This window comes from Phyllosticta citribraziliensis, assembly GCF_038025025.1.
Source record: "Phyllosticta citribraziliensis strain CPC 17464 chromosome Unknown J3D65scaffold_12, whole genome shotgun sequence".
In the NCBI taxonomy this organism is placed as follows: domain Eukaryota; kingdom Fungi; phylum Ascomycota; class Dothideomycetes; order Botryosphaeriales; family Phyllostictaceae; genus Phyllosticta; species Phyllosticta citribraziliensis.
This window is the reverse complement of record NW_027117349.1, coordinates 304942-328227: the sequence shown is the minus strand read 5'-3', so window position 1 is coordinate 328227 and position 23286 is coordinate 304942. Positions and strand designations below refer to the sequence as shown.

The 23286-nt window shown below is 55.3% G+C and overlaps 8 protein-coding genes and 1 non-coding gene across 9 annotated transcripts; 5 read left to right on the top strand and 4 right to left on the bottom strand.

Annotated features, from left to right (window-relative positions):
* Window positions 1-868: 868 nt before the first annotated feature.
* J3D65DRAFT_112704 (STE like transcription factor-domain-containing protein) lies at window positions 869-3654 on the top strand. Its single transcript, XM_066793744.1, has 5 exons — window positions 869-1340; window positions 1390-1489; window positions 1552-3042; window positions 3103-3186; window positions 3249-3654. Exons 1-5 carry the CDS (start codon window positions 1199-1201, stop codon window positions 3508-3510), a joined length of 2079 nt encoding a protein of 692 aa, XP_066651207.1. The 5' UTR covers window positions 869-1198; the 3' UTR covers window positions 3511-3654.
* On the top strand, window positions 3655-4399 carry J3D65DRAFT_112705 (uncharacterized protein). The gene has a single exon (XM_066793745.1). It carries the CDS (start codon window positions 3799-3801, stop codon window positions 4192-4194), a length of 396 nt encoding a protein of 131 aa, XP_066651206.1. The 5' UTR covers window positions 3655-3798; the 3' UTR covers window positions 4195-4399.
* Window positions 4400-8284: 3885 nt separating this feature from the next.
* On the bottom strand, window positions 8285-9827 carry J3D65DRAFT_112634 (HPP family protein). The gene is made up of 2 exons (XM_066793743.1): window positions 9258-9827; window positions 8285-9207 (listed from the first exon to the last, which is right to left on the bottom strand). Exons 1-2 carry the CDS (start codon window positions 9522-9524, stop codon window positions 8491-8493), a joined length of 984 nt encoding a protein of 327 aa, XP_066651205.1. The 5' UTR covers window positions 9525-9827; the 3' UTR covers window positions 8285-8490.
* A 925-nt stretch (window positions 9828-10752) lies between these two features.
* J3D65DRAFT_t141 lies at window positions 10753-10860 on the top strand. Its single transcript has one exon. It is a non-coding gene; the product is annotated as a tRNA-Met (tRNA).
* Window positions 10861-11945: 1085 nt separating this feature from the next.
* On the top strand, window positions 11946-14905 carry J3D65DRAFT_577773 (P-loop containing nucleoside triphosphate hydrolase protein). Its single transcript, XM_066797681.1, has 3 exons — window positions 11946-13887; window positions 13954-14197; window positions 14271-14905. The coding sequence occupies exons 1-3, from the start codon at window positions 11956-11958 to the stop codon at window positions 14801-14803; spliced, it is 2709 nt and encodes a 902-aa protein (XP_066651204.1). The 5' UTR covers window positions 11946-11955; the 3' UTR covers window positions 14804-14905.
* A 1125-nt stretch (window positions 14906-16030) lies between these two features.
* On the bottom strand, window positions 16031-17377 carry J3D65DRAFT_671188 (DNAJ heat shock family protein-like protein; the record flags this gene model as incomplete). Its single annotated transcript, XM_066803369.1, has 4 exons — window positions 16031-16324; window positions 16378-17078; window positions 17159-17272; window positions 17344-17377. 4 exons carry the CDS (start codon window positions 17375-17377, stop codon window positions 16031-16033), a joined length of 1143 nt encoding a protein of 380 aa, XP_066651203.1.
* A 337-nt stretch (window positions 17378-17714) lies between these two features.
* Window positions 17715-19541, bottom strand: J3D65DRAFT_661763 (Centromere/microtubule-binding protein cbf5). Its single transcript, XM_066802611.1, has 2 exons — window positions 18555-19541; window positions 17715-18504 (listed from the first exon to the last, which is right to left on the bottom strand). Exons 1-2 carry the CDS (start codon window positions 19453-19455, stop codon window positions 17951-17953), a joined length of 1455 nt encoding a protein of 484 aa, XP_066651202.1. The 5' UTR covers window positions 19456-19541; the 3' UTR covers window positions 17715-17950.
* A 258-nt stretch (window positions 19542-19799) lies between these two features.
* J3D65DRAFT_637433 (Der1-like family-domain-containing protein) lies at window positions 19800-21161 on the bottom strand. The gene is made up of 3 exons (XM_066801501.1): window positions 20976-21161; window positions 20647-20923; window positions 19800-20295 (listed from the first exon to the last, which is right to left on the bottom strand). Exons 1-3 carry the CDS (start codon window positions 21008-21010, stop codon window positions 19855-19857), a joined length of 753 nt encoding a protein of 250 aa, XP_066651201.1. The 5' UTR covers window positions 21011-21161; the 3' UTR covers window positions 19800-19854.
* A 144-nt stretch (window positions 21162-21305) lies between these two features.
* J3D65DRAFT_637428 (Apo Saccharopine reductase) lies at window positions 21306-23268 on the top strand. The gene is made up of 7 exons (XM_066801500.1): window positions 21306-21403; window positions 21513-21581; window positions 21634-21677; window positions 21729-21738; window positions 21794-21912; window positions 21963-22022; window positions 22078-23268. Exons 2-7 carry the CDS (start codon window positions 21545-21547, stop codon window positions 23164-23166), a joined length of 1359 nt encoding a protein of 452 aa, XP_066651200.1. The 5' UTR covers window positions 21306-21403; window positions 21513-21544; the 3' UTR covers window positions 23167-23268.
* The last annotated feature ends 18 nt before the right edge of the window (window positions 23269-23286 follow it).

Below are 23286 nucleotides of genomic sequence, written 5' to 3'. Positions count from 1 at the left end.
GGGGTCCCATCGACGGCCGCTTTTCCTCGAACGACGGTAGCCGTGGCTCTAGAACCTCTGAGGCCTCGGCTACCCATGGCGATCGGCACTTTACGACATGACATGGCCTGTGGGGTCAAAAGAAGTGTTGATGTATGTACTTGTGCTTCTTTTTTGCGTCTACGGCAACAAGGACCAGGACCAGGACTAGGACCAGGACCAGGCCAGGACTAGGACCAGGACCAGGCCAGGACTAGGACGGCAAGGAACTGTGCAGCGCATAGCTGTGCCTGTAGCTGGTCGGCCCGGGACAGCCAGACACGGCTGACGGTGCGGTAGCTACGGTACAGCAACCTACCTGTTCCTTCGATGCCTGACATCCATGGGCCGTCAGGAGAGCGGTTCACCGTGCTTTGCGAGGAGAGGAGAGGAGATGAGGTGGAAGAGCGCGCAGAGGGGTGGCTCTGGTCGTGGCTGGTGAGGTTGTCGGCGGTGGTGATTGCTGGCCAAGTGTTTCAGAGCGGTGATCAAACGGCCGCAGTAGAGCTTTTTTGCTGTTCCGTTCCTGCAGCTGCACTCGCCGCTCGATTGGTGCAGAGGACGGGCGGGTTGTAGAGTGCGAGAGTACCAGCCACACGGCCACGGCCATGCAAGGAGGGCGAAAGTGATCAGATCAGGTCTGCGGAGGCCAGCGGCTCCTCCTGGGCTAGTTGACGCCCAACTTATGCATGCACTCCAGCCACGGCGCATTCCAGGCATTCCCGTCCTGGCTCTCCTCGGTCGGCGGGCGCTCGGCTCTAGGCCAAATGACTGAGCTGAGCTGAGTGGGCACCGTGAGGTGGGCAGACAAGTGGGCGCTGGACTGCGCTGCGCTGCCGACCTAAGGCCCGCCAAATATAGATCCAACGCTGCGACAGCTAATCTCCTGAAACACCGCGCGGGAATCCTCTGACACTCCTAAAGCCCTCGTCGCCCCCCCCCCCCCAACTCGTTTCGTGTGCGCGCGCCATCCCGTCCACTCCGTCCCTCCTCTCGTCTCGTCTCGTCACGTCCACTCCAAACCCTCTGCTTCTGCGAGTCCACTCCCCTTCGAGGCCGGCCCTCGATTCACCATATCTCAAACAGCTTCCCTCGACTCCCGCCCGCCTCGCCTGCCACTTTCGCTACCCTTTCACTCCTCCCTCCATTCCTCAACCTGTCCACCACCACGGTGGCAGCCATGTACTCCACCGGCCCCGCCCCTCAGATGCCACCGCCGCAGCAGGCGCGACAGGTTGCTCCAGAGACTTTTTTGCTCGACCACGATGCCCAGCAGAGCCTGCCTCCGGATGCCATCATCGCCCTGCAGCAGGTCGACAACCGTGAGTAATTCCCTCCAGCTCCGCCGACACCACCTAACCCGCCGCCCAGTCAAGTACTTTCTCATCTCGGCCCCCGTCGACTGGTCGCCAGACCAGTACATCCGCCGCTTCCTGCTGCCCACGGGCGAGTACGTCTCGTGCGTTCTCTGGTACGTCGTCTTCGTCTCGCCGTCGCAACGAATCAAGGGTCCCCAATCTGACAGCGCGCTAGGAACAACCTCTTCCACATTTCGGGCACAGACATCGTGCGATGCCTTTCCTTTCGCTTCCAGGCTTTCGGCCGGCCCGTCAAAAATTCAAAAAAGTTCGAGGAGGGCATCTTCTCCGACTTGCGCAACCTCAAGTCCGGCACTGATGCATCGCTCGAGGAGCCCAAGAGCGCGTTTCTGGATTTCCTGTACAAAAACAACTGCATCCGCACCCAGAAGAAGCAAAAGGTCTTTTACTGGTACAGCGTGCCGCACGACCGGCTTTTCCTGGACGCTCTGGAGCGGGATCTCAAGAGGGAAAAGATGGGTCAGGAGCCTACCACCGTAGCCGTCGCCGAGCCTGCGCTGTCCTTCGAATTCGACTCTTCGCAGTCGCTGTTTGAGCAGCTCACAAAGGCCCAACAGACCAACTCGTCGTCATTCAACACGACTGTTACCACCTACTCGCAATCGACCTCGCCCGCAATTGACACCATGCCACCCCCTTCCATCGTCCCGCAGTCCATGCCCCCGGCTGTTTCAGAACCCGCCCTCCAGCCCATGGATGGTTTCCCACCCGGCATGACCATGGCCCCTCCCATGAACGGCACCATTGCCAAGAGCCGCGAGCGCGACTACACCCCCATCCCCTACGATCGCAACGGCATCCCCCTCAACCAGCTGCACAATCGCCACAGCTCGATGCCTGCTTACATGGAGTACTCCCCGGCCCCATCTTTCGTTTCGTCGCATTACGAGGATTACAGCAACCGCGGCATGTCGTTTGAGCCCATCACACCCCCTCAACACTCGATTGGTCTGGGTCCCGAGCCTGCTTACATCGCCAACGAGGATACTGGCCTGTACAGCGCGATCCCGGAAGTGGGTCTCCCGGCAAACTTCAACCCCCTCATGCAGTTGCCGCCGTCCAATCTTGCGGCGCCGCAGTACTCCAACGGGCGACCGTTTGCGCCGGGCAATGTATACTCGGTGATTGAAGGGTCACCCACGTATAAGCAGAGGAGGAGACGATCCTCCATGTCCATTGGTGGTGGTGTTGCCGTATCGGCAGCCTCGGCGGCTAATCCTCACGCCGCCCATAGGCCAAGCGACCTCCGCCGCTCAGTCTCCAGCTCCGTGGTGCCGGTTACAGAGGCCAATGAAGAGCCCGGTCACAACTCGCCGCAGAGCCTTCAAAATGGCTACAGTGCCATTCCTCAGAAATCCGAGGTTCCGGAACTGTCGCGCCATGGCACGCCGTTGGGTACGGTTGAGGGCAGCCCTGTCCAGCAGCCGATGCCGATCATGCCCCCTCAGGACGAGCTCAACTCCTTCACCAATGGTGGCTTCGCTGACGCCAATGCACACGATGCGGTCGTGCGCCAGGCTCCTGGCGTCTTTCGCAGGGCGCGCAGCGCCACAATGATGGAACTGGGGCCATATCCCACAAAGTCTCATTCTTGCCCCATTCCCACTTGTGGGAGGCTCTTCAAGAGGCTAGAACATCTCAAGAGGTAAGCGCCTAACCGATCTGCAGTCTCAGGTTGCAGCGTGTGATTAACGTCGGCGCTTAGGCACGTGCGTACGCACACGCAAGAGCGGCCATATGTCTGCCCTTTGTGCAACAAGGCGTTCTCGCGCTCCGACAACCTGGCTCAGTAAGTTTGAAGTTTATTTGGGTTGCATCCACCGATCCGAAGCTAATACGGCCTCTCTCTAGACATCGTCGCACCCACGAGCCTCGCCAGGACGGCGACCCAATCCCGTACAACAGCGAGGAAGACGAAAACGACGGCGAAGGCCTTGGCTCTCTGGAAGAGGAAAGCCCCGAGGCCTCGAACGATTACATGCCGTCCAGCCTCTCCATCTCGCAGTCGCTGTCCGATCTCCAACAAGGCTCCAACGAAGCCCTTGGCGCCGTTCTGCCAAACGCAACCTCCATGGGTCACTCGCACACGTTACTCGCCGCCAGCAACTTTTGATTTTGCGCGCGCGCCAACGTAACGGCAATGCATGTGGCTGGTCCCGGCGTCCACTTCCTACCCCTACCTACCATTCAGCGTACTCTTTAACTTTTTAGCATCTAGACTTTGCTTCCATCTCCTTTGTTTTCTTATGTTTGAACCAGCATCGAATGGGCTGCACACGGCTCGGACCTTTGCCGAGCATCATGGCGAGACGTCCTCACAGCAGGACTCGTCTGCAAACCCGCTCACGACGCGACGACACAAGTACCCTCACCTGCCTTTCCTTCCTCGTCGGGTCCAGGCATGTTGTACGGTGGTGGCCAACACTGCGCGCTCTCTGTCGGTCCTCGGCGAGTTGTCACTTCTTGTTTATCTGATCTTCTCGTGTCGGTGTGTTTCTTCTCTTTTACCTGCCCGGTGGCAAGCGATACAAAACTGGCGTCATGTTTCGGTGCCTTGGGTTTTCTCGGTGGACAGGATTGTATCGCGGGATTTGTTTGTGGCTTTTCAAATGAGCATCTAGAGCGCGCAAAGTCCTTCTCTCATTCTCTCGCTACAGCCGCTTTCTCCCGGACCTTCTTTTCTTTTTTCTTGTCGCTTGTTCATTTCGGCTTGCGAGCGCGTTGGGGAATGTGGAAGAGAAGCACTTTTGGCGGACAGGACAGCAGCTGCCTTTCTCCGTCCTGCTTGGACGGCTGAAGAGGCTTAGCCGCAGCAGTGGCAGCAGCAGCAGGACAGACTTTGTGGGTTCGTTGTATAATAGGCCCCCCCCCATCTTCTCAAAATGGAAATGATTGGAAAAAGTAAACAACTCCAAAGCCTCAGGTCCGCTTCTAGATCAATTGCGAGCGCACACTTCCACCGCTCTTCTTGCCGCCGTCCATTTGGCCCAGCTTCAGTTCCCTCATCGGCGATTGTTTTGCATCAGACTACACGCTCACTACATCAACTCGCCCACTCTGGCTCGGCGTGCCCGCGAGCACTCGGCTAGCTGGGCGGTTTCTCATGGCCCACGCTTCCCTGTCTCCCTTTCGCCCTGGTACGGTAGGTAGCTCATGCAATGCACACAATGCATGGTGGTGGGAGCTCGGGCCAAGTCAGTCGGTCGACCTACTTACCTAGCCGCTAGCTAGCTAGCTAGCTAGGTACAGGCCGGTAAGGTAAGTAAGGTAGTTAGGAGGTACCTGCTGCTGGCTACCTTGGGGTAGTCAGTTAGCCAGGCACTTGGACTGCCTCCGTCTGGCTCCAACGGGTATATGGCTGACTATGTAATCAAGCACCGTGGACGCCTCCTTGTCCTAGCTGGTTCGCAGCGTACGTACACTTCGCATTGTTGTTACCTTGGTTTGTGGGTGCAAGTGGGAAGGGGAGAGAGAAGAAGGAAACTGGAGAGGACTTGAACCAACAGTCCTACCACCGAGAGCTGGAATGAATGGTAGAATGCTAGCAAAACATATACTGTACTGTACATACATCATCATCCATGTGCTCGCGAAGGAAATGGAAGTCGAGTCGAACGATACACCCCGGCACTCCTCGTACCTAACCCCCTTCCTCTCCTCCCCACCACAACCACCCTCCTTCTCTCTTCTCCGGCGTCTTTGTCGTCGCCCGTACCTGCCTGCCCCCCCTGCCCTTCTTCCCCGCTACCCCACACCCGGCGACAAGCGCACAGAGACCCAAGGATTCGAGCAAGCGAGCAGGCCAGAGAAAGCACCAAGGACCGCCTCGCTCGCCCGCTCGCCTGCTGACACGCCCGCCGCCCTCCCGCCGCCTGCCGGCTTCCCCCTCCCTCCCTCCCTCCTTCGCTCCTTTCCTTGCAAGGCGAGGCGAGGCGAGGCGAGCGGCGCTGCCGAGCTGAACGGCCGTCTCTGTGTCTGTGGGGGAGGGAAGGAGATGTGTGCACATCAGATCTTGGAGGTTTATTGCGGGGGAGAAGCAGCGGGTGTGCCTTGGAACGGTTGCTAGACTAGGGGAAAGTGGGCCGGGTGCCATGGACCTGCTGGAAGCAGGTACTGCGGTGGCGGACCTGCGTGTGTGCGTGGCAGCAGTGCTGTACCTGCTGCTGGCAGCAATGTAGTCCCATGTACCTATTTTTCCAACCTGCGCCGGGAGACGCAGCCATTTGGCACGGAATGCGGACGAGCCTAAGCAGTACCTAATTGCCTTACCCCTGTACCTCTTGACGACTACCTTGCCACGCATGAACGACCCGACCACGACGGACGGCTGGTAGCTCACCAATTGACAGCAATCTGCAAGTGTCACTGCTGAGGTGTGTAGGCTGAGTGGAACCAACAGAGGCCGAGGGAATAGCTAGCACCGCGCAATGACGGACGATGGCCCGCCGGAGGGTGTGGGGTGCAAGACGCGAGTGCGAGTGCGATGGAATACGGCGTATGGAGCCATGCCTGCATGCAGGTACGTCGTCCCTGCGGCGAGCCCCCTGACGATGGGATTGGAGCGGAGCCATGGGCTGGGGTCCCGTCTGTCTCGCTGCGCGGCTCGTCGGATTCGAGACGGACGGCGGCACCGGCGACGGCGGCGGATATCTGATGGAACGGACAAATTTGTCGAGGAGAAGAGAGACCTCGGAGAGAGAGAGTGGTGCTCCAGGGCTCTTGGACTGGACGGGATTGAGGAAATGCACGTGCGAGTCGCCAACAGTGGTCGCTTGCCTCTGCCTGTCTCCCTGCCAGTCGGTCGACCGACTACCTGGGGTGGTCTGCGGAGCGAGGTCCTGCGGCGGCGGATAATGGCGGGTCTAGGGGCTGCCCTTGACGGGAGCGACCAAGAGCGGAAGCGCTGCTGTTTGAGATGTTGGCCGGGGCGAAGCTGGTGGGCAAGCGGGAAGCGCAGGTAGGCAGGGCTATCATGGTCTGCCGTTTAGGGTAATCATGCCTTGGTAACCACCTGGAAGTCCTGGATTGCGCGGCCACTCAGGGACCAGGCCGTCGGCCGAGTGCGATGTCGTTGGAGTGCTCCAATTGGTCTTGCGGACAGACTGTACAGCGAGGATGACGATTACGGGGAGAAATGTGTTGGAGTATCACTCGTCGACTTTGGCCCCTGCCTTTTTTGGCAACAGCAGAAGGCGTTGGCATGTCGCTAATGGACGTCGTACGCTTCTTTCTCTCATTGGTCCGTTCTTTCAGCTGAGTGACTGCGGCAGGCAGTCGACGTGTGCCAGGTGCAACCGGACAATGACATCACAGTTCAATCCATCAGATGTGTCGGCGCGGCTCAACGACGTGCATATGCAGGGGTCAGTCGTCGATGTGTGCACTATGACCAGCGCGCTGTACACACAAGCTTAATTCAGACTCCCCAGCCACAACCTTGGTCCTTCTTCAGTCAGTGCACAAGCTTCCACGCTACTCACCTAGTGTGCGGCCCCAGCCTTCTTCCATCCGTATCGATGGCCTCGTGTGCTCCAATCCGGCGGACCCACGTACCATCCTACGACTGCGTACCAGCCAGTTGAGACCTCGAATCCTTTGTGACAAATCCCAGCCTCTTCTCCACTGCTGGGGCAGTCCACGCACTGCTTGCCAGGTCAGGACCCCGATTCGGCGCACGCACCTTCGTCTGGCAACGCCACCACGGGACGGGAGCGGCAACCTGATACTTTGCCTACTGACGGCTGAAAGTTGACAATGCGCATGAGTTTGGGCGTTTGAGCCTTGCGTGCAGCGTACGTTGTGGCTGCCATGCGCGATGCTTAAACGACATTTGGCTTCCTTCGCTCCCGCGTCCATCGCAAATAGCAAGTGCTGGCGAGCATGGCAGAGAAAGGTCGATGAATCGCAAGCCGGAGCAGGTGGTGGAGAGGTGCAGCCAATGGGAACGAGGAGGGTCGGCGTGGTGAAACCGGCGGCCTGGCGTGGCGCGAGTGGAGGCGGATCGTGCGCCTGTACCCAGCTCTGGTACGCCGTGCGCTAAAAAGTGTGGAGCAGGCCTGGCTCGTGGTCTCGTTGTCACGTTGTTCAGCTGAGAAGCGATCAGTTTGGTTAAGCTTATCCGGCCAGACGGAGCCAAGGATCGGTGATGTATTGTTGTTATGCGGCCACGCAGAGTCGACAAAATGAAACTGTCGACTATTGCGGATACCAGTGCGGCTCACGGGAAGCCGGCGATGTTTGAGAGCATGGACTGACTTGTTTTTGGTGCAGTCTGTTGTGAAAGTGGTGCCATCAAATCAAAGCGCTCATAGTAATCAGATGAGAGCGAGTGGCGCCTGGAACATGTCTTGAGGGTCGAAATGTTGTCAGCATTTAGCAAAGACGTTTAGCGAGACAAACCCAAGCCCCGTGTTCATGCCACCACAGTAGGTCTTGAAAGAAACGATACCCCTGCGTAGCTGCAATAATGAACGGCAGCGCCCTGGGCGTAGCTCTCATAGCGAGCGACAGCTTCCGAGGCACAACTATGGTGGTGAACGAATACTTCCTGCATCCAGCTACCTCAGTATCAGAGTCTCGTTTCTTTCGGGCCCCTCAGGTACCGGTAAGCCTGACGTTGATGTTGAATCACTTTGCCTGTGGCAACATCAAACGGTGCTGTTTGCACAGGGTCCTTGTCTGATGAAAGTTGTTCAAGATACGAGTTGAACCCGAATTATGCAGAGCGGGGGCCAGTATTCATTTTGAAATGTACTGAGGCAGTACGGGCCGGGCCGCCCCTATAATGGAAATCGACGTTCGGGTATGCCGTAGGGATGTCAACATTGCGCATCAAGTGTTGGCATCGGCATATCCGAGAGATACTTTTGAATCCCGGTATCGCTCTGAACCGGTTCCGTGGTCGAAGTCGTACGATCAAAAGAAAAATGGCTCCCATGCCTTTCAAGTTAGCATCTTGGTTCCATGCTCTTAACGCCGAAATATGCTCCATAGACCGTTGGTCCGCAACGAGTATCTTCGTACTTGCTTTTCCGGGACAAACGCCGAGCGCGCTTAATGAAAAAGAGTGTGTAACAACCATCTCCAAGACAGGTCATCGTTCGGTGTGTACCTGGGACGTTCGCTCAGAATTCCGTAAAGCTGGCAAGGTATCTCGACTAGAATGTACCTGTGTCCTTTCGGAGTCCGAAACAGACAGAATCTTCACGAGGCTCCACGTAGGATCTACGCTCCGCAGCCTATTTCTCAATGCTTCCAGCATTTCTGTCTCCTCGGGACCCAGCCCAAAGTGTTCCGGGACCAGAATACTCCTCTCCGTTATGATTATGCGATGCAGAGATTCTGTAACTTCCTCGGTGCTGGCTTCTTCTGAGACTTGGGCGCTAGAGCCCATCTTTTCCACGTCGGGAGCTTTCTGCGGCCCAACATCCCGTGGCGTCCACCAGTATAGTGGAAATTGACGCTGTATGTTGTTGACGATGAGAGCTACTCCAAACATGAGGACCGAGCCCAGCAGGACAATGCCAATGTACATCCATCCAAGGTTGCGGACTGTCGAATCCGTAGCGGCAAGGATGGCAGTGGCTCCCCCAGGAGGAAAGGCTGTGTTGGTCATGGTCATGACCCACGATGCTACTCCGCAGCATAGCGGACCAGCTACCCATGTTACACTCTCAAAGTTGTCGCTCAACATGAACAATTTTGCGACGCCAACACCGGCTATTGCGGCCAAAGTGTTACCCACGATTGCATTGCGCGGAGTGGCAAGAGGAGAATCGATGACATTGAACTCGAGAATCGCTGCCGCACCCTGGAAACAGATCAGTTGATGCCGAAAGGATCGTATCAGGGATGTCATACCAGACTTGCCACGATTACTGGTGGATGGACCCTCTGTATCACAGGGCTGAACTTGTAGACGGCAGTGATGACTATGAGTCCCAGAAAAGCACCTAGAAGCGCCCAACTCGCAATGAGTATGTTGCCAACCTGTGGTCTGCCGGATTCTCTGTACCCGAGCAACCGGGCCAGTGGCTTCGGGAGGCGGGAAATGCGATTGCGGGGTATGATGAGGTTGAGGTAGTCGTCCATGTCAAAATGAACATCTTGCGCTCGCGGGAGCCTCATGGCACCAGTCGTTTCAGGAGATGTCGAGGAAAGAAGGCTTTGTGTATGCCTGAGACAAGGTGGAGAAGGCACGAGGAGGAGCAGATGGTCGTGACATGCCCGGGATGACTACACCACCGTCATTCATAAAGCATCAGCCCTGCAGCGATCGAGTGGATTTGGGCGCCTCGCAGGCTATTTTCCATTGCTCAACACCCTCACAGGGTGACGTGCCGCAGCAGCCGTGTTCATTCTCCGTGTTTGGCAGTGAGGTTACAGGCGAGGCAGGCCCGCTATGCTTAAAGGGAACTGACGAATTTCCGGCCCGTGCGCGTTTGCAAGACGTACGCGCCAGTCCTGGCTCAATTGCGCAGTGTTCCAAACTTTTTCGGGCTGTTTCTTCCAATGGCGTCAAAGCCCTCGACAGCGATGACTTTGAGGACCGTTTGGCTTGCTCGTTCCGACGGCCAACGTGACCTGTCGTCAGCCTCTTGGGCGCTTTTCATAACGTAAGGGGAATCGCGCCAAGTGAACCAGTCCATGCTCTTTTTTGGCTTTCTCCGCGGTCATTGGGCACGCCAAACTTCGGCGAAACATCAGACTCGCCATGTCGCAACTGTAGGAGAATTAGGAAAGTTGTATAGGTTTCGTGGTGTTGAGTCTGCGCACAAGACTTTTGCAGCCAAATCCGAGAGCCTCTGGATTATTCAATGAGTTCGCAAAGATAAGAGGAGCATACCAGCCAATCAGCGTTTCACTTGGCTGGCTGAACATCGACTTTCTCCGGCGCGCGACCGAACCAGGGTTGGCGCTGAGACGCCGCCACGGAACGAGATTCAGTGACGTATGTGTGTTTGCTGTGAAGTCCGCTTTGACGTCCATTTCGCGTCAGCTTTCGATTCCAAAGTCTCGGGTTGAAAATTGCTCTCTGACAGCGTCTCGCCACAACAAGACTCCGGCTGTCGGCAGGGACGGATGAGCGAATTTGTCCTCTTTGGAAGCTGCTGTTGTCGGTCTCGGTGCTCCTCGGGATTGTGGACGATGCTCGCAGCAAGGGCTGCTATATCCCGAAACCCGACCTTTCGTGGAAGAGTGGTGTTTGTTCCGCGGAGAAGCCAGACGTTGGTTTAGGATTGTTCAAGAAGCTTGGCATGTCTGTGAAAGGAGCTGGGAAGCTTGGCACATTTAGAACCATTTTTCAAATAACATGTATATAAATTGTGTATCCAGCTCCCACTCATAACAACAAGGTTGATTGGTCTAGTTGGTTATGACGTGGGTCTCATAAAATTCCTTATGATCACTTCTCCAGGAGTGAGCGATCCCAAGGTCACCAGTTCGATCCTGGTATCGACCATTTTCTTTCGCTTTTGTCCGCAGTGCCGGGGAGACTCTTTTGTTGAATCGACACACATGCCAGGTTGATTCGCGGGGCCAAAGGCCTTATAGGTGTTGATGGCGAGACCGAAACTTTGGTTACTGAAGGGAGTCGAAAGCATTGAGAGGCATTCGAGACGTTGATCGCTGCGCGCGAAGAACGTACATAGTTCTTCTGTTCTGGCCAACGGACTCTCCAGGCTTACGCCTTCTTCTCCTGTGGGAGGTGAGTCACTGCCTGTCGTTTTTGACAATCACATGTAAGTCGAAGCTGCCCAGAGGTAGGAACAATATCAACCTCATATCCCTGCTAGCGCGCTTGTCAGCTCAACGTCATGGAACATCCAAAGAACTCACGAATCCAACGACTGCTCCGGGATTCGCCATCAACTTTGGGTTATTGCGGAGCTTCTGCATTTTACTTTTGCACTAGCTTTTCGACCCAGCCACATCATCGCCTTTTCCTTCGCAATGCCAGCAGCATATTATCGGTACATTTTCCTTGGACTCTCGAGATTCAATCGCTAAGGCGTACCGCTTCTGTTGTTCGACAAGATCGACCGTAGAGAGCTCGTAGTAGCCCCCTGTCTCATGTTGGAGCAAAATGTCACTCTTTCTCGACACTTTCCGCCCTGCGGCCCGCTTGCATGATATCGGTTTCTGGAAACGCAAGAAACCTGCCAGAGACATGGACGTCAAGGACAAAGGCTGTCATTGATAGGTCAGAAGCTTGCTCGATTCATTGTCCAGTTTTCCGGTTGGCTCGCTCCGAACCTTATGTACTATCTCGCGCGGCTATTGGCAACGTTATCCCTCTCCTCCGCGGTTTCTTCTGACAGGGCGCCATTCCCTCCTCCTTCAACATGTCCGGCAATCCAGAGAAGATATCTGGATCCTATGGACAATTTGCGCGGATTCTCGGAAGACCTTGTTTCACATCCCGCACATCAAATTTTGAACAAGCGCTGTGCTACCAATTGGTAAGCCACATGGTTCGAGGGGAGCGAGTCAATTGAAGAACTCCTTGCGGAAGATCAGCATTCATGAGTCTGGCAAAAAGTTTGATAGGGGTCGGATGCCGCTGCAAAGTGCCAGTTCTCAATCATATACAGCGCACAACTCCAACTATCAGACCAGTGCTCTACCTTTTGTCCTTGTCTCCGCAATGGTCGTTTCTGAAAGTTTCCAGGCGGTGCTACGCGCTGATGACTATGACGAAGTCTTGGATACCACCAATCATCTTCAATCCTTTGGAATTGGCGATGATGTACCGCCAATTCAAATCATTGTCTGCGGCAACAAGTCGAGCGGCAAGAGCTCCGTCCTAGAAGCTCTGTCTGGAATCAAATTTCCCACAGGAGAAAACGGCTGCACTCAATTTGCAATTGAAGTTGTCCTCCGGCGGGGAAAGAGGCAAAGTACCGATGTTGCCATTATTCCCGGGCCGTCAAGGAATCCGCAGGAAAGAAGGCGGCTCTATCTTTTCCAAGCACGCGACGTGCAGGTCGAAAATCTCACTTTACTCGTCGAATCCGCCAAGGCCTTCATCGATGCCGGTGTCAAAGGAAGAGCTTTCAGCGACGACATTCTGAGGGTCGAAATATGCCATCCGAAAAGCCCCCATCTGACCTTCATTGATCTTCCCGGGTTGATTGAAGAAGGGGATGATTATGAATCGACAAGCAACGCGAACTTCGTGATGAGCACCAACCGAAGATTCATGGAGAATCCCAGAAGTGTCATTTTGACGGTGATTTCCGCCGAAAACATTCACGCCAATCAAGTCGTGACCGAGCTGGCACGAGAAATCGATCCGCAAAGGAAACGATCTCTTGGCATCATCAACAAGCTGGACATGCTACTGGACGCAGACCCGGAGAAAATACGTCGATTCCTGAGCCTGCCAACGTGGAAAGAGAAATGGCAAATGCGCTGGCATTTCTTGATGAGCGGAGGCATTTCTTTGCCGCCAGGCTCGGAAGGACGCACCACCAAGGAGAGATGTATCTTCAACCACAGCGATTGGAAATCTCTTCCCCCAGGTAGCGATGGCATAGATGCACTTAGGTCCCGGGTAGCAGCGATGTTGACAGATCAGATCACGGACGATCTTCCAACTCTTATCTGCGACATTCGATCTGGAATTGCCGACTGTGAAACCAAGCTCTGTCAGCTTGGAGACCCGAGGGTCACGATCCAGGATCAAAAATTTCATCTGATCAAAGTCAGCCAAAAGTTCTCAACGCTGGTCACATCAGCCATCAATGGAACCTACACAGACCACGCCGATTTCTTCAACGATGCCTTGACAGCTCGTGGGGCTCATAAAAGACTCAGGGCCTTGATTCACGACCTTCTCTGGGAGTTTGCGGAAGAAATGAGGACTCATGGCGAGCTTGAAAAGATTGGAGACGAAGCACCGAATCCGCCTAAAAGAGCTCCATCGAACTGGATATCTCGCGAAAAGTATCTGGAATACGTCCGCGATCTAAACAGAAGATCAAACGGTTGTGGGCTCACTGGAACATTCAACCCGCAGATCGTTGGAGACCTCTTCCGTCGGCAGTCCCAGCCCTGGTCCCAGATTATCGAAAACTCAGTTGACTGCATCCTTCAAGCTGTGCGAAATTTCTTTGATCTGACATTGGACTACTCCGTGGACAGGAAGGCTGGCGAGGCTGTCATGCGCCGCATCATCAATCCAGCAATGGAAATTTGGTCCGCGAACCTTCAGAACAAAGTTGAGGAAATTATGGCGCCGCATCTGCGAGGTCATCCAATAACGTATAACCTAAACTTCGCCGACACAATCCAGAGGTCACGTCGGGAAACGTCTAAACAGCAGGCAGGTTCAGTGTCCCCGCCCCTGCGTGAAGCCTTGGATTCTGGACCACTCACAGAGGATCAATTCGAAGTCTTCAAGGAAAGAATCACAGAGGAACTCCTTGCGCATGTCGACCTTTACTCATGTGAAGAAGCTGTCGAATGCATGAAAGCATACTACGAAGTGAGCAAGCCTGACCCCAGTTGATCCTACCTTTTCGAACTATATGGTTCTAATGTTTTGACCCAGGTCACAATGAAGACGGTCATAGACAACATTGCAGTGCTCGCTATCGAACAGTGTCTTCTGAGCAATCTTCCCCACGTATTCTCCCCTGAAAAAGTCTTCGGCCTTGATGAGGAAACTGTTGCGGATATTGCCGCAGAATCGAAGGAGTTGCGTGAGGAAAGGGCCGCAACAGCAGACAAGTTGAAAGCCTCGAAGAAAGCTTTGCAGACCTTGACTCGGCTTACTCACCACCGGCGCATTGATAGTACATCTCTCCTCTCTTCCTTACCGAACAGGTTTTCTCTTGGAATGAACGTCGGACTAACTCAGATTGACAGTGCAATCGGAATCGCCATTGGAGCACAAAGAAATGTTCCTCCGTAAAGACACGCAATTCGAGGTTGATAAAGAGGCCCAAATCAAGCAAGAATTACAAGAAGAGAAAGAAGAAGAGGCGAAGAGTGTTTGCAAAGACGACTCTTCCTCCACGGATATTCCTGCGGCTCTGACCCCAGAGTTGGAACAGGATTCCCTTCCCGAACCCAGAGATGAAAATCACGACTGGAAGAAGGAATTGATTAAAGGGGGTCGGTGGATCCAGATCTCCAAGTCCCAACCGGCTGTGGAGCCTGCAGATGAAGTGGCTGAAGAGCCCGAAGAGCCCGTCGTCGAGACGATGGTTGCGGACACTGCTTACCAGGTTGACGACGAATGGGGCGGCTGGGGACTTCCGAGTTCAAAAAAGAAAGGCAAGAAAGGCAGGGGAGGCAAGAAAGGGGTGGCGGTCAGTGATGAATCCATGTCCTTCGGCCAATTCGATTGGTCACACGCAACCTGTGCCTTCAAGGCAAAGGGGGATGAAAGCTTCTGAGAAAATTCACCAATCTTTCACACGAGTCTTGTCTCCATGTTCAACGCCCGACACTAACTCTTCCTCATTCAAGTGTCCTCTTTCCAACTTTCTCTCTCTAGCTTCCTTTGTTGAAATTGCGATACTACAATCCATTCGTTCCTTAGAGCCCCCAGAACCTGTAGACGAGCGCGAGAAGCGCGACTGCTGGCGCTGCGATGCCACGATTTTCTACTCTCATTAGCTTACTTGGAGCGATATACATGGGAATAAACCAGATATTCACAGGTTAAAATTCAAATCAACTGTGACAGTGTTGCTCAATGTCGAAAGTGGCCAACGCACGCAGGACTCAGCTTTGCTTGCGAAAGTACCAGGGAGTGAACACACTTCATAGCGATAGCCGCCAAACCTTTGAGGAAACCAGTCCACACGTGAGGAGTCAACTAAGACTCTGTCAAACGTTGTATCATCATATCATTACCGCATTCTACGGACACGACGCTCTACCTTCCAGCCCCGTACTGACCGCCAGAACACGACGCAGCGCTCTACGCCATGCTGCTCCGACACTCAGTCGCCTCCTATCACGATACCCTGCACACGTCGTCTCTCGACCCCGCCAAGCCAACTGTCAGAATGCGCAGCCGAAAGACAATATTTCCGAAAGCTTCAAAGCACGCAGAAAGGAGAGAGGGCAAAACAGTATTCATATGAAAAGGTTCATTTGCCAAACCCATCCACGCTCACGCGTTTACTCTACCTCTCGCCGTCGTGCCACCTCCGTTTCAACTCAACCGTCTCCGTCGAGCTTCTCCTTCACGCGTGATGCGTTCGATCAACGTTCAAAATCAAGGTTCGGGTAGAAGAGAAAAGAGAAATTGGAAAAGCCTAAGAGAATATGCCCAACGCCAGTCCCTTCATGCAAGATAAAGGAGAAAGAAAAGAGAAGACCATCCCTAATTGCATGGTGATCCTCCGAATGAATCAGACGAAAGGGATGGGAAAAACTTGTTGGATGTCGTCAATCCAACGCTGGTAGGTTTGGTGGTGGGTCGTATTTGGATCCTGGTCCGGTGTGATCGTAATTTTGTTCGTGAACCGTTCCCGGCGTCGTGCAAGTGCTGCACGGAGCCACTCGCATGCTTCGATGTTGGTAGACACACTGCGGAAAACTTGCAGTGGTTTGAAGCGGCCCCCAAATTTTGGCGGGTCTTGAAATGGTCAAATCTGGAAGCTTCGAGACGTTCATAGAATCTCCTTGAGCTTCTGCTTCTGATCCGCGGTCAAGCTGGTTGGGAACTTGATATTGACGCCAACTACGAAATCGCCGCGCTCTTGCGGCTTCTTGCTCTTGGGCATGCCCAGGCCCGGGAAGCGGTCTGTGTAGGTCGGCGGCGTGGGTCCTGATCCACCCACAGCCACTTGTTTGCCGTCGATGGTTTGGACAGTTCGCCGCCAACCGGTGAGGGCTTCCTTAAGATCAATGTCGACTTTGTGGTGGATATCGTCGCCTTCGCGTTTGAAGATAGGGTGCTCTTTCTGAAGAAAATGTTAGCAATGACATCATCTGAAACACTGTCCGTGCGACTTACCTCGGAAACGATGAAGTGGAGGTCCTGAGTACCGCCCTCTACTTGGTCGCCGACGTCTGAGAATTTGATCTTGGATCCAGGCTTGAGACCCTTCTTGATTGGCACCTCGAGAATACGATCCTGCGTGCTCTGTTTTCCGGTTGCCGGGTCGTACGTCTTGCGCTTGATCTTCATCTTCTTGGTTGTGCCATTGAACAGCTCCTCCAGCGTGACCGGAAGCGGCTTCTCGACAACCGTGACCTCTGGTGTCTGCGGCCTGCGGTCACCGAACCGACTTCCCGTCGCCGACCTCTTCGCGCTTGGCCGTCCTCCGCCGGGAAATCCACCAGGCATGCCCCCACCAAAGGGCGAAAACCCAAAGTCGTCGTCGTCCATACCTGTACTCCTTGCGCCTCCGCCGCCGCCGGAGCGCAAGAAATCTGCGAATATGTCTTCGGCGTTCGAGAATTGGAACGAGCTGCCTCCAGGACCGCCGGTTGAGAAGTGGAAAGTGCGCGCGCCGCCGCTACCGCCTCCGCCAGGCATGCCGCCAAAGTTGAAGCCACCCGGACCTCCCCCAGCAAACGGGTTGCCTCCATCTGCGAAGCCTTCAGCGCCCTCTGGCGGAGGTGCGCCGCCGCGCAGTATGAACTCCAGGCCAAACTGGTCGTACGTTTTTCGCTTTTCGGGATCGGACAGGATTTCGTACGCTTGTGAGAGCTCTGTAGAATGGAATAGTTAGCAAACACGTAGTCTGGTGCGACGGCAGATGCTCCGCAGGGCTGAAGCATGCTCAACTCACCTTTGAACTTTTCCGCAGCTTGAGGGTTGTCTTTGTTCTTGTCGGGATGCCACTTCAAGGCACCCTTGCGATAGGCCTTTCTGATGTCATCTTGCGATGCCGTAGAGCTCACGCCTAGAGGACGAAGAGTTAGCGAGGAAAGCCGAGAAGAACCATGGTCACCAGCCTCGTCAACCGGAGCTTACCCAGCGCATCGTAGAGCTTGGTCTCTTTGACCATTGTGAGGATTCGAGGGTGTTGGAGAGGTGTTGAGGGAAGGGAGTAGAGTGGTCGGAAATGGAGAGTTTGTAACCGAGTCGGAGTCGACGTTGTAGTTGAGGATGGTATAGACAGCGAGGTGAATGAGCGGACGCGGGTAGTGGTTACATACAAGCGCAAGGCAGGTTTGGCCACTGGCCGTAGAGACCCCAGGTCCTTCTAGCAGCTTCGACCACAGCTCCCCGGCCCACGCGCACAGACCCCAGCCCGCAGGCCGCACCACCACCGCATTTCACGATCTGCGATGGGCCTTGACTGGACCCATCAGTGCTCACGCCCAACGTCATATGCTGAAATCGTCTGTTTTTCGCATTCAAGCGCTTATGAACAAGCATCCAGTTCCCAGTCCGTGACCATATTACGCCTTCAGAACCCGCAAACTCCACCGTCCGCAATGATGGTATGGTACAGCTTCAACAGCTCCCCTTTTGAAAGCTCGCCGCGTCTTCCCATAGTCCAACCGTAATTGCATCCCTCCCAAAACTACGCATCCTCCGATTTTTGCATAAACACTCGCAGCGCAAGGCTACAAGCTTAGTCGCTGTCACTGTCCTTGGCCGACTTTTGCGACTTGCGGCGCTCCTTCTTCTCCTTCTTCTCGGCCTTTCTGCGCTTGCGCTCAGCCTTCTCCTCCGCTGTCTCGCCGTCGTGCTTGCTCTTCCTCTTCTTGTCCTTGGACTCGTCCCCGTTGACAGATGCCGGCGCAGGAGCGTCAGGAAGCTCTTCGGCGTCAGCAGACGGGGCGGCAGGCTTAGAAGGGATTGCGGCAACGGGCTGGACCGAAGCTTGCTCAGCGGCGGAGAGGTCCCTGTAGTCGCTCTTCCATTGGGCCGGAGTGTTCTCGTTGGTCCTGCCGTACTTGTCAAGCTTTCCGTCGGCCTTGAGCTTCTTCTTCTCAGTAGCAACCGGGCCGAGACCCCAGCGCTTGGGGTAGAGGTCGCGCTCCATGATGACGCGCTTGATCTTGGCAACAACGCCGTGGTCGCAAGTGGTCATCTCAACCGTGGACATGAGGGCGATGCCGAGGGCAATGGCCTCGCCCTTGGTGGTCATCAGGATGACCTCCTCGTGAACTTCAATGTCGCGGTCTACAAACGTTAGTCTGAAGCATAGGAAAAATCCAATCACATGAACTTACCGAAGCGGAGCAAGCCTGGAATCATGAGCTTGGCACCGTAGCAGACGGCGTTGACAGCGCTGTCCTTGACGACGATCCTCTTGTAGGAGGTAAGGAGCGACTCGAGCGGAGAAATGACCTGGCGCAAGTACGACTCGTCCAAGTTGTTGTCGTGGACGTGCTGGGCGTCGAGAACGTCGTGAAGGGTGACCAAGTTGTCATTCTCGCTCATAGCACCACTCCTCACACGCCTGAGCTCCTGCATGTGTGCACCAACACCTAGCAGCAGACCCAAGTGAACGCAGAGAGTACGAATGTAGGTACCGGCCTCGCAGCTGACCCAGAAGACACCAAGGTGGCGGTCATTGTCAAACTCGATCAGCTTGCTCTCGTGAATGGTTCGGATACGGAGCTGGCGCTTGACGGCCGAGATCAGAGGAGGACGCTGGAACAGGGCTCCGGTGAGAGTCTCGAGAGCGCGTGCGAATTGGGCCTCGCCGCCGGGAAGCTTGTCGTGGAGACGGATGACGCAGACGTACTCCTTACCAGCGCCCTGCTGAGACTTGACGAGACGAGTGGCACGGTCGATGCAGACAATCAAGCAGCCGGTGACCTTGGGGTCGAGGGTGCCGCTGTGACCGGTCTTTTCGACGCGAAGAATTCTCTTGATCCACGCGACGACTTCGTGACTGGAAGGGTTGGCGGGCTTGTCGAGGTTGATGACACCGGAGGAGATGTAGCTCTTCAGGTCACGCTTGTGGGGAGCGCAACCGTGGGGGATCGGGACAAAGTGACCGCTGCGGACGAGCAAGTTGTCGTAGTTCTTCAGCAGGAGGGGCCATTCGCTGGTGTCGATCTTGGGCGTAACGGCTTGCGGTTTGATGGTGTAGTCCGCATCCTGGGCAGGGACTATGGCGGCCATTGTGGATATGAGAATTCGCTTTGGCAGCCCCTTCCGTTGATGCTGGACGTTTCTTGTTGCCTCTGTTGGAGTGGCAGTGTTCGCGGTTGGAGTTGAGAGTCGCGACGCAAACCAAAGCTGCACCTCGAAATTTTTACTGGCCCGTGCGCTCTCTCGGCGAGCCAGTTTCCCCAGTGCGCCGACCACCTCACCGCCCTATTACCTAAGCCACAACGCTCAACGACCACGTCTTTGGTCGTCGATTCTTTGGCTGGCGATTCTCAGGTCAAGTCAATGGCTTCATCACATGTCACTGGCAGGATTGCACGCATCATTTTCGAGTCACCAGACAACACCAAAAAAAGTCAGTACTAATACTGTCTGCATTGAATTGTATCATATCAACGATCAACAGTCAGCTCAATCTCCTCCCAAACGACGACCTGGCCCGCGAGTGCTAGACCAGCTTGTGCCGGTACTGCGACCCTCTGTTGGTGCAGCAAATGACGTGCCGTAACCTCGAGTCTGAGGAGTAGGCCGGACGCCACTGCCAGCGAACCAATTCCTCACAAATCTCGGTGTGCTGATGTAGTTTCTGCCCCCTCCGAACGTTGGCCAAATGTGCGTCAGAAAGTCGTAAAGATGGGCAGCAAAGAGTCCAGTTCCTTGGTGCAATGCTGCTCCCGTGCCTCCCATGACAAACGTGACCATGAGCAGTAGGTAGGGCAAGTACTTGGCTTGGATGGTGATGACGAAGAAGGTGACCATGCTGTTGGCGTTCTCCTGAGCAAATGTGTACGTGATTGCCATGATGAGGGCGTCAAGGAATTTGAAGGCACCGAGGACATAGCCGGCCAGGCCCTTGACAGGAGTTAGTAACTCTGTCTGACGAAGCCTTTCACGCTCAGAAGCACGACGATTCGGATGGAAAGCATGTAGGGAGCCAAAACCACCTCTGCGACATGGAAGACCGCAGACGTTATCTCAACTGACGATCCCACCATGGCTACACCGCACACGAGCCGAAGTAAGGTATGCGAATGATGGCTCGTGCGAAGTGCAGCGGTAATCTTCCCTGGTTCCAGGAACCGCTTCAGCTAGAAAAGGCTGGGCGGGCAGATAATCCAGGGTGTAGCTTGTACTATCTAGGGGGAGCCGACCAAGGGCAGAAAGGCTGGAAGACGGTGCACAGCATGACTGCAAGAAACTTACCAAGATGACAGCCCCGACAAACACAATGTACACGAAAAAGGAGCCAGGCTCAGAGAACCTTGGCGAGCCAGTCTCAAGCTGCGAGCCATACTGGTAGAGAAAGTACGGGTCCATGATGATACCAAGTTGCGGGCCGGTTATGAAGAACGAAGTCACAACTCTCCAGATTTCTGGCGGGAACCTGAAGACCCGGTATGGGATGAAGACCAAGGGCGGGAAGGGCACAAGACCACTGTAGACGCCGACGGAGGTGACGAGAGACGCTGCCACAATCGTCCTGGAGAGTGTCAGTTGAGGAGTCGGAGGATCGGCGCGCATAGACGACGTACCTCGTCACCGGCGGCAGAGCCCAGAAAGCGTCCATGGTGGATGTTGTTGGTTAGCAAGGTCAAATGAGGAGGTCGACAGGTGTTGAGTGTTGGTGGGCAGTCGTCGAGCCACGCGCAGGAGTCATAGACGCGGGCTGACTGGAAGCCGATGGAAAGAAAAGAAGAGCAGACGCCGAAGAACGCGTCGTGGCCGGATGAGAAGAAAAGAAAGCGGAGGGAACTGGAAAAACAATGGCGCCGGACGTGGCCCAAGCTCCGTCTCCATTAGTGCCCCGCCTCAGGGCAGCTTCAGGCTTCGTCCCGCAATTGGCTGCCGCCTTGGGCGGTGGACCAACACCCCACCCTGAACACCGAACTTTTTTGAGTGTCGCCCGACACGCATCCAGAGCACGCCCTGCGACATCTCCGTCACCCTCAACTCTACAAAGGTACTTCAAGTCTTTGTTCTCCACCTCCACACCTCTGCTCTCCTACGCTCCTTGACTTTTCGGTTTTGTTTTGAGTCCAAGCAATTGATTGCTCATACTTTTTCCCCAGGTTATTTTTGTGATACGTGAATCATCATCAAAATGACCCAGTCCATCCTGCTGCTCGGCTCTGGCTTTGGTATTTCTCATTCTTCCGCCTATTACGCCCATTCCTCTAACTGCCGATCCAGTTGCCCGTCCCACCGCTGAGATTCTGAGCGAGTCCGGCTTCAAGGTGAGGAAACCAGGTCCTTGCGTCCAATGTCCGCGCTAACCAGTCCTATAGGTCACTGTTGGTAAGTCCGCTAGCTACTCATCTACCACTGGACTGTGCACCAACACTGTGAACAGCCTGCCGTACCCTCGAGAACGCCAAGAAGTTCTCCGAGGGCATCAAGCACGCCTCTGCCATTTCCCTTGACGTCTCTGACGAGAAGGCTCTTGACGCTGAGGTCGGCAAGCATGCTCTGGTGATTGACAACTCAACCTTTTCCTCAAGACAACAAGCTCACATTGACAGACCATCTCTCTCATCCCCTACACCCACCACGCCACCGTCATCAAGTCTGCTATCCGTAACGTAAGTCTACCTGAAAGCTGGATCGTGAGGAGGTTCAATTCTAACACCCCCATAGAAGAAGCATGTCGTCACCACCAGCTACGTCTCTCCCGCCATGATGGAGCTTGACGCTGCTGCCAAGGAGGCCGGCATTACCGTCATGAACGAGATTGGCCTTGACCCCGGTGTTGACCACCTGTACGCCGTCAAGACCATTGACGAGGTCCACAGGGCCGGCGGCAAGATCAAGTCTTTCCTCTCGTACTGCGGTGGTCTGCCCGCCCCCGAGAACTCGGACAACCCCCTGGGTTACAAGTTCTCGTGGTCGTCGCGCGGTGTCCTCCTGGCCCTCCGCAACGCCGCCAAGTACTGGAAGGACGGCAAGGTCGTCGACATTGAGTCCAAGGACCTCATGTCGACCGCCAAGCCCTACTTCATCTACCCTGGCTACGCCTTCGTTGCCTACCCCAACCGTGACTCGACCCCCTACAAGGAGCGCTACAGCATCCCCGAGGCCGACACCATTGTGCGCGGCACCCTGCGCTACCAGGGCTTCCCCGAGTTCATCAAGACGCTCGTCGACATGGGCTTCCTCTCCGACGCCGAGGTCGACTACCTCAAGCCCGGCAGCACGCCGCTGTCGTGGCGCGAAGTCACCAAGCGCGTCCTGGGCGCGTCGACTGCCGGCGAGTCGGACCTGGTGTGGGCCATTAGCAGCAAGACCAGCTTCGCCGACACGGAAGAGAAGAACCGCATCGTCAACGGCCTGCGCTGGATCGGCGTCTTCAGCGACACGCCCGTCGAGCCGCGCGGCAACCCGCTCGACACGCTGTGCGCCACGCTCGAGAAGAAGATGCAGTACACCAAGGGCGAGCGCGACATGGTCATGCTGCAGCACAAGTTCGGCATCGAGAACGCCGACGGCTCCAGCGAGGTCCGCACCTCGACTCTCGTCGAGTACGGCCAGCCCGAGGGCTCGGGTGGCTACTCGGCCATGGCCAAGCTCGTCGGTGTCCCCTGCGCCGTCGCCGTCAAGCTCGTCATTGAGGGCAAGATTGCCGACAAGGGCATTCTCGCCCCCATGACCCCGGCCATTAACGACCCGCTCATCAAGGAGCTCAAGGAGAAGTACGGTATTGAGATGATTGAGAAGGTCGTTTCCTAAATTTGACGTTGCTATTCGGCAATCGCGGGAATGAGTAAAAAATAGACACCTCCAATGATTTGAAAGGACCAATTGAATCCAAATGAAATGACGTATAAAAACTCCACAACCCATAGCTAC

Excerpts from the sequence above, each read along its gene's own strand:
- J3D65DRAFT_112705 (XM_066793745.1), top strand. The coding sequence starts at position 3,799 with ATGTTGTACGGTGGTGGCCAACACTGCGCGCTCTCTGTCGGTCCTCGG.
- J3D65DRAFT_577773 (XM_066797681.1), top strand. The coding sequence starts at position 11,956 with ATGCCGCTGCAAAGTGCCAGTTCTCAATCATATACAGCGCACAACTCC. Across the intron at positions 13,888-13,953 it reads GCATGAAAGCATACTACGAA|GTCACAATGAAGACGGTCAT; the intron begins GTGAGCAAGCCT and ends GTTTTGACCCAG. Across the intron at positions 14,198-14,270 it reads TCACCACCGGCGCATTGATA|TGCAATCGGAATCGCCATTG; the intron begins GTACATCTCTCC and ends TCAGATTGACAG.
- J3D65DRAFT_112704 (XM_066793744.1), top strand. The coding sequence starts at position 1,199 with ATGTACTCCACCGGCCCCGCCCCTCAGATGCCACCGCCGCAGCAGGCG. Across the intron at positions 1,490-1,551 it reads TACGTCTCGTGCGTTCTCTG|GAACAACCTCTTCCACATTT; the intron begins GTACGTCGTCTT and ends ACAGCGCGCTAG. Across the intron at positions 3,187-3,248 it reads CGCTCCGACAACCTGGCTCA|ACATCGTCGCACCCACGAGC; the intron begins GTAAGTTTGAAG and ends GCCTCTCTCTAG.
- J3D65DRAFT_637433 (XM_066801501.1), bottom strand. The coding sequence starts at position 21,010 with ATGGACGCTTTCTGGGCTCTGCCGCCGGTGACGAG. Across the intron at positions 20,924-20,975 it reads GCTCTGCCGCCGGTGACGAG|GACGATTGTGGCAGCGTCTC; the intron begins GTACGTCGTCTA and ends GACACTCTCCAG. Across the intron at positions 20,296-20,646 it reads TTGTCGGGGCTGTCATCTTG|GGCCTGGCCGGCTATGTCCT; the intron begins GTAAGTTTCTTG and ends ACTCCTGTCAAG.
- J3D65DRAFT_637428 (XM_066801500.1), top strand. The coding sequence starts at position 21,545 with ATGACCCAGTCCATCCTGCTGCTCGGCTCTGGCTTTG. Across the intron at positions 21,582-21,633 it reads GCTGCTCGGCTCTGGCTTTG|TTGCCCGTCCCACCGCTGAG; the intron begins GTATTTCTCATT and ends CTGCCGATCCAG. Across the intron at positions 21,913-21,962 it reads AGGTCGGCAAGCATGCTCTG|ACCATCTCTCTCATCCCCTA; the intron begins GTGATTGACAAC and ends TCACATTGACAG.
- J3D65DRAFT_661763 (XM_066802611.1), bottom strand. The coding sequence starts at position 19,455 with ATGGCCGCCATAGTCCCTGCCCAGGATGCGGACTACACCATCAAACCG. Across the intron at positions 18,505-18,554 it reads TCCAGGCTTGCTCCGCTTCG|ACCGCGACATTGAAGTTCAC; the intron begins GTAAGTTCATGT and ends TAACGTTTGTAG.
- J3D65DRAFT_112634 (XM_066793743.1), bottom strand. The coding sequence starts at position 9,524 with ATGAGGCTCCCGCGAGCGCAAGATGTTCATTTTGACATGGACGACTAC. Across the intron at positions 9,208-9,257 it reads CAGTAATCGTGGCAAGTCTG|GGTGCGGCAGCGATTCTCGA; the intron begins GTATGACATCCC and ends ATCTGTTTCCAG.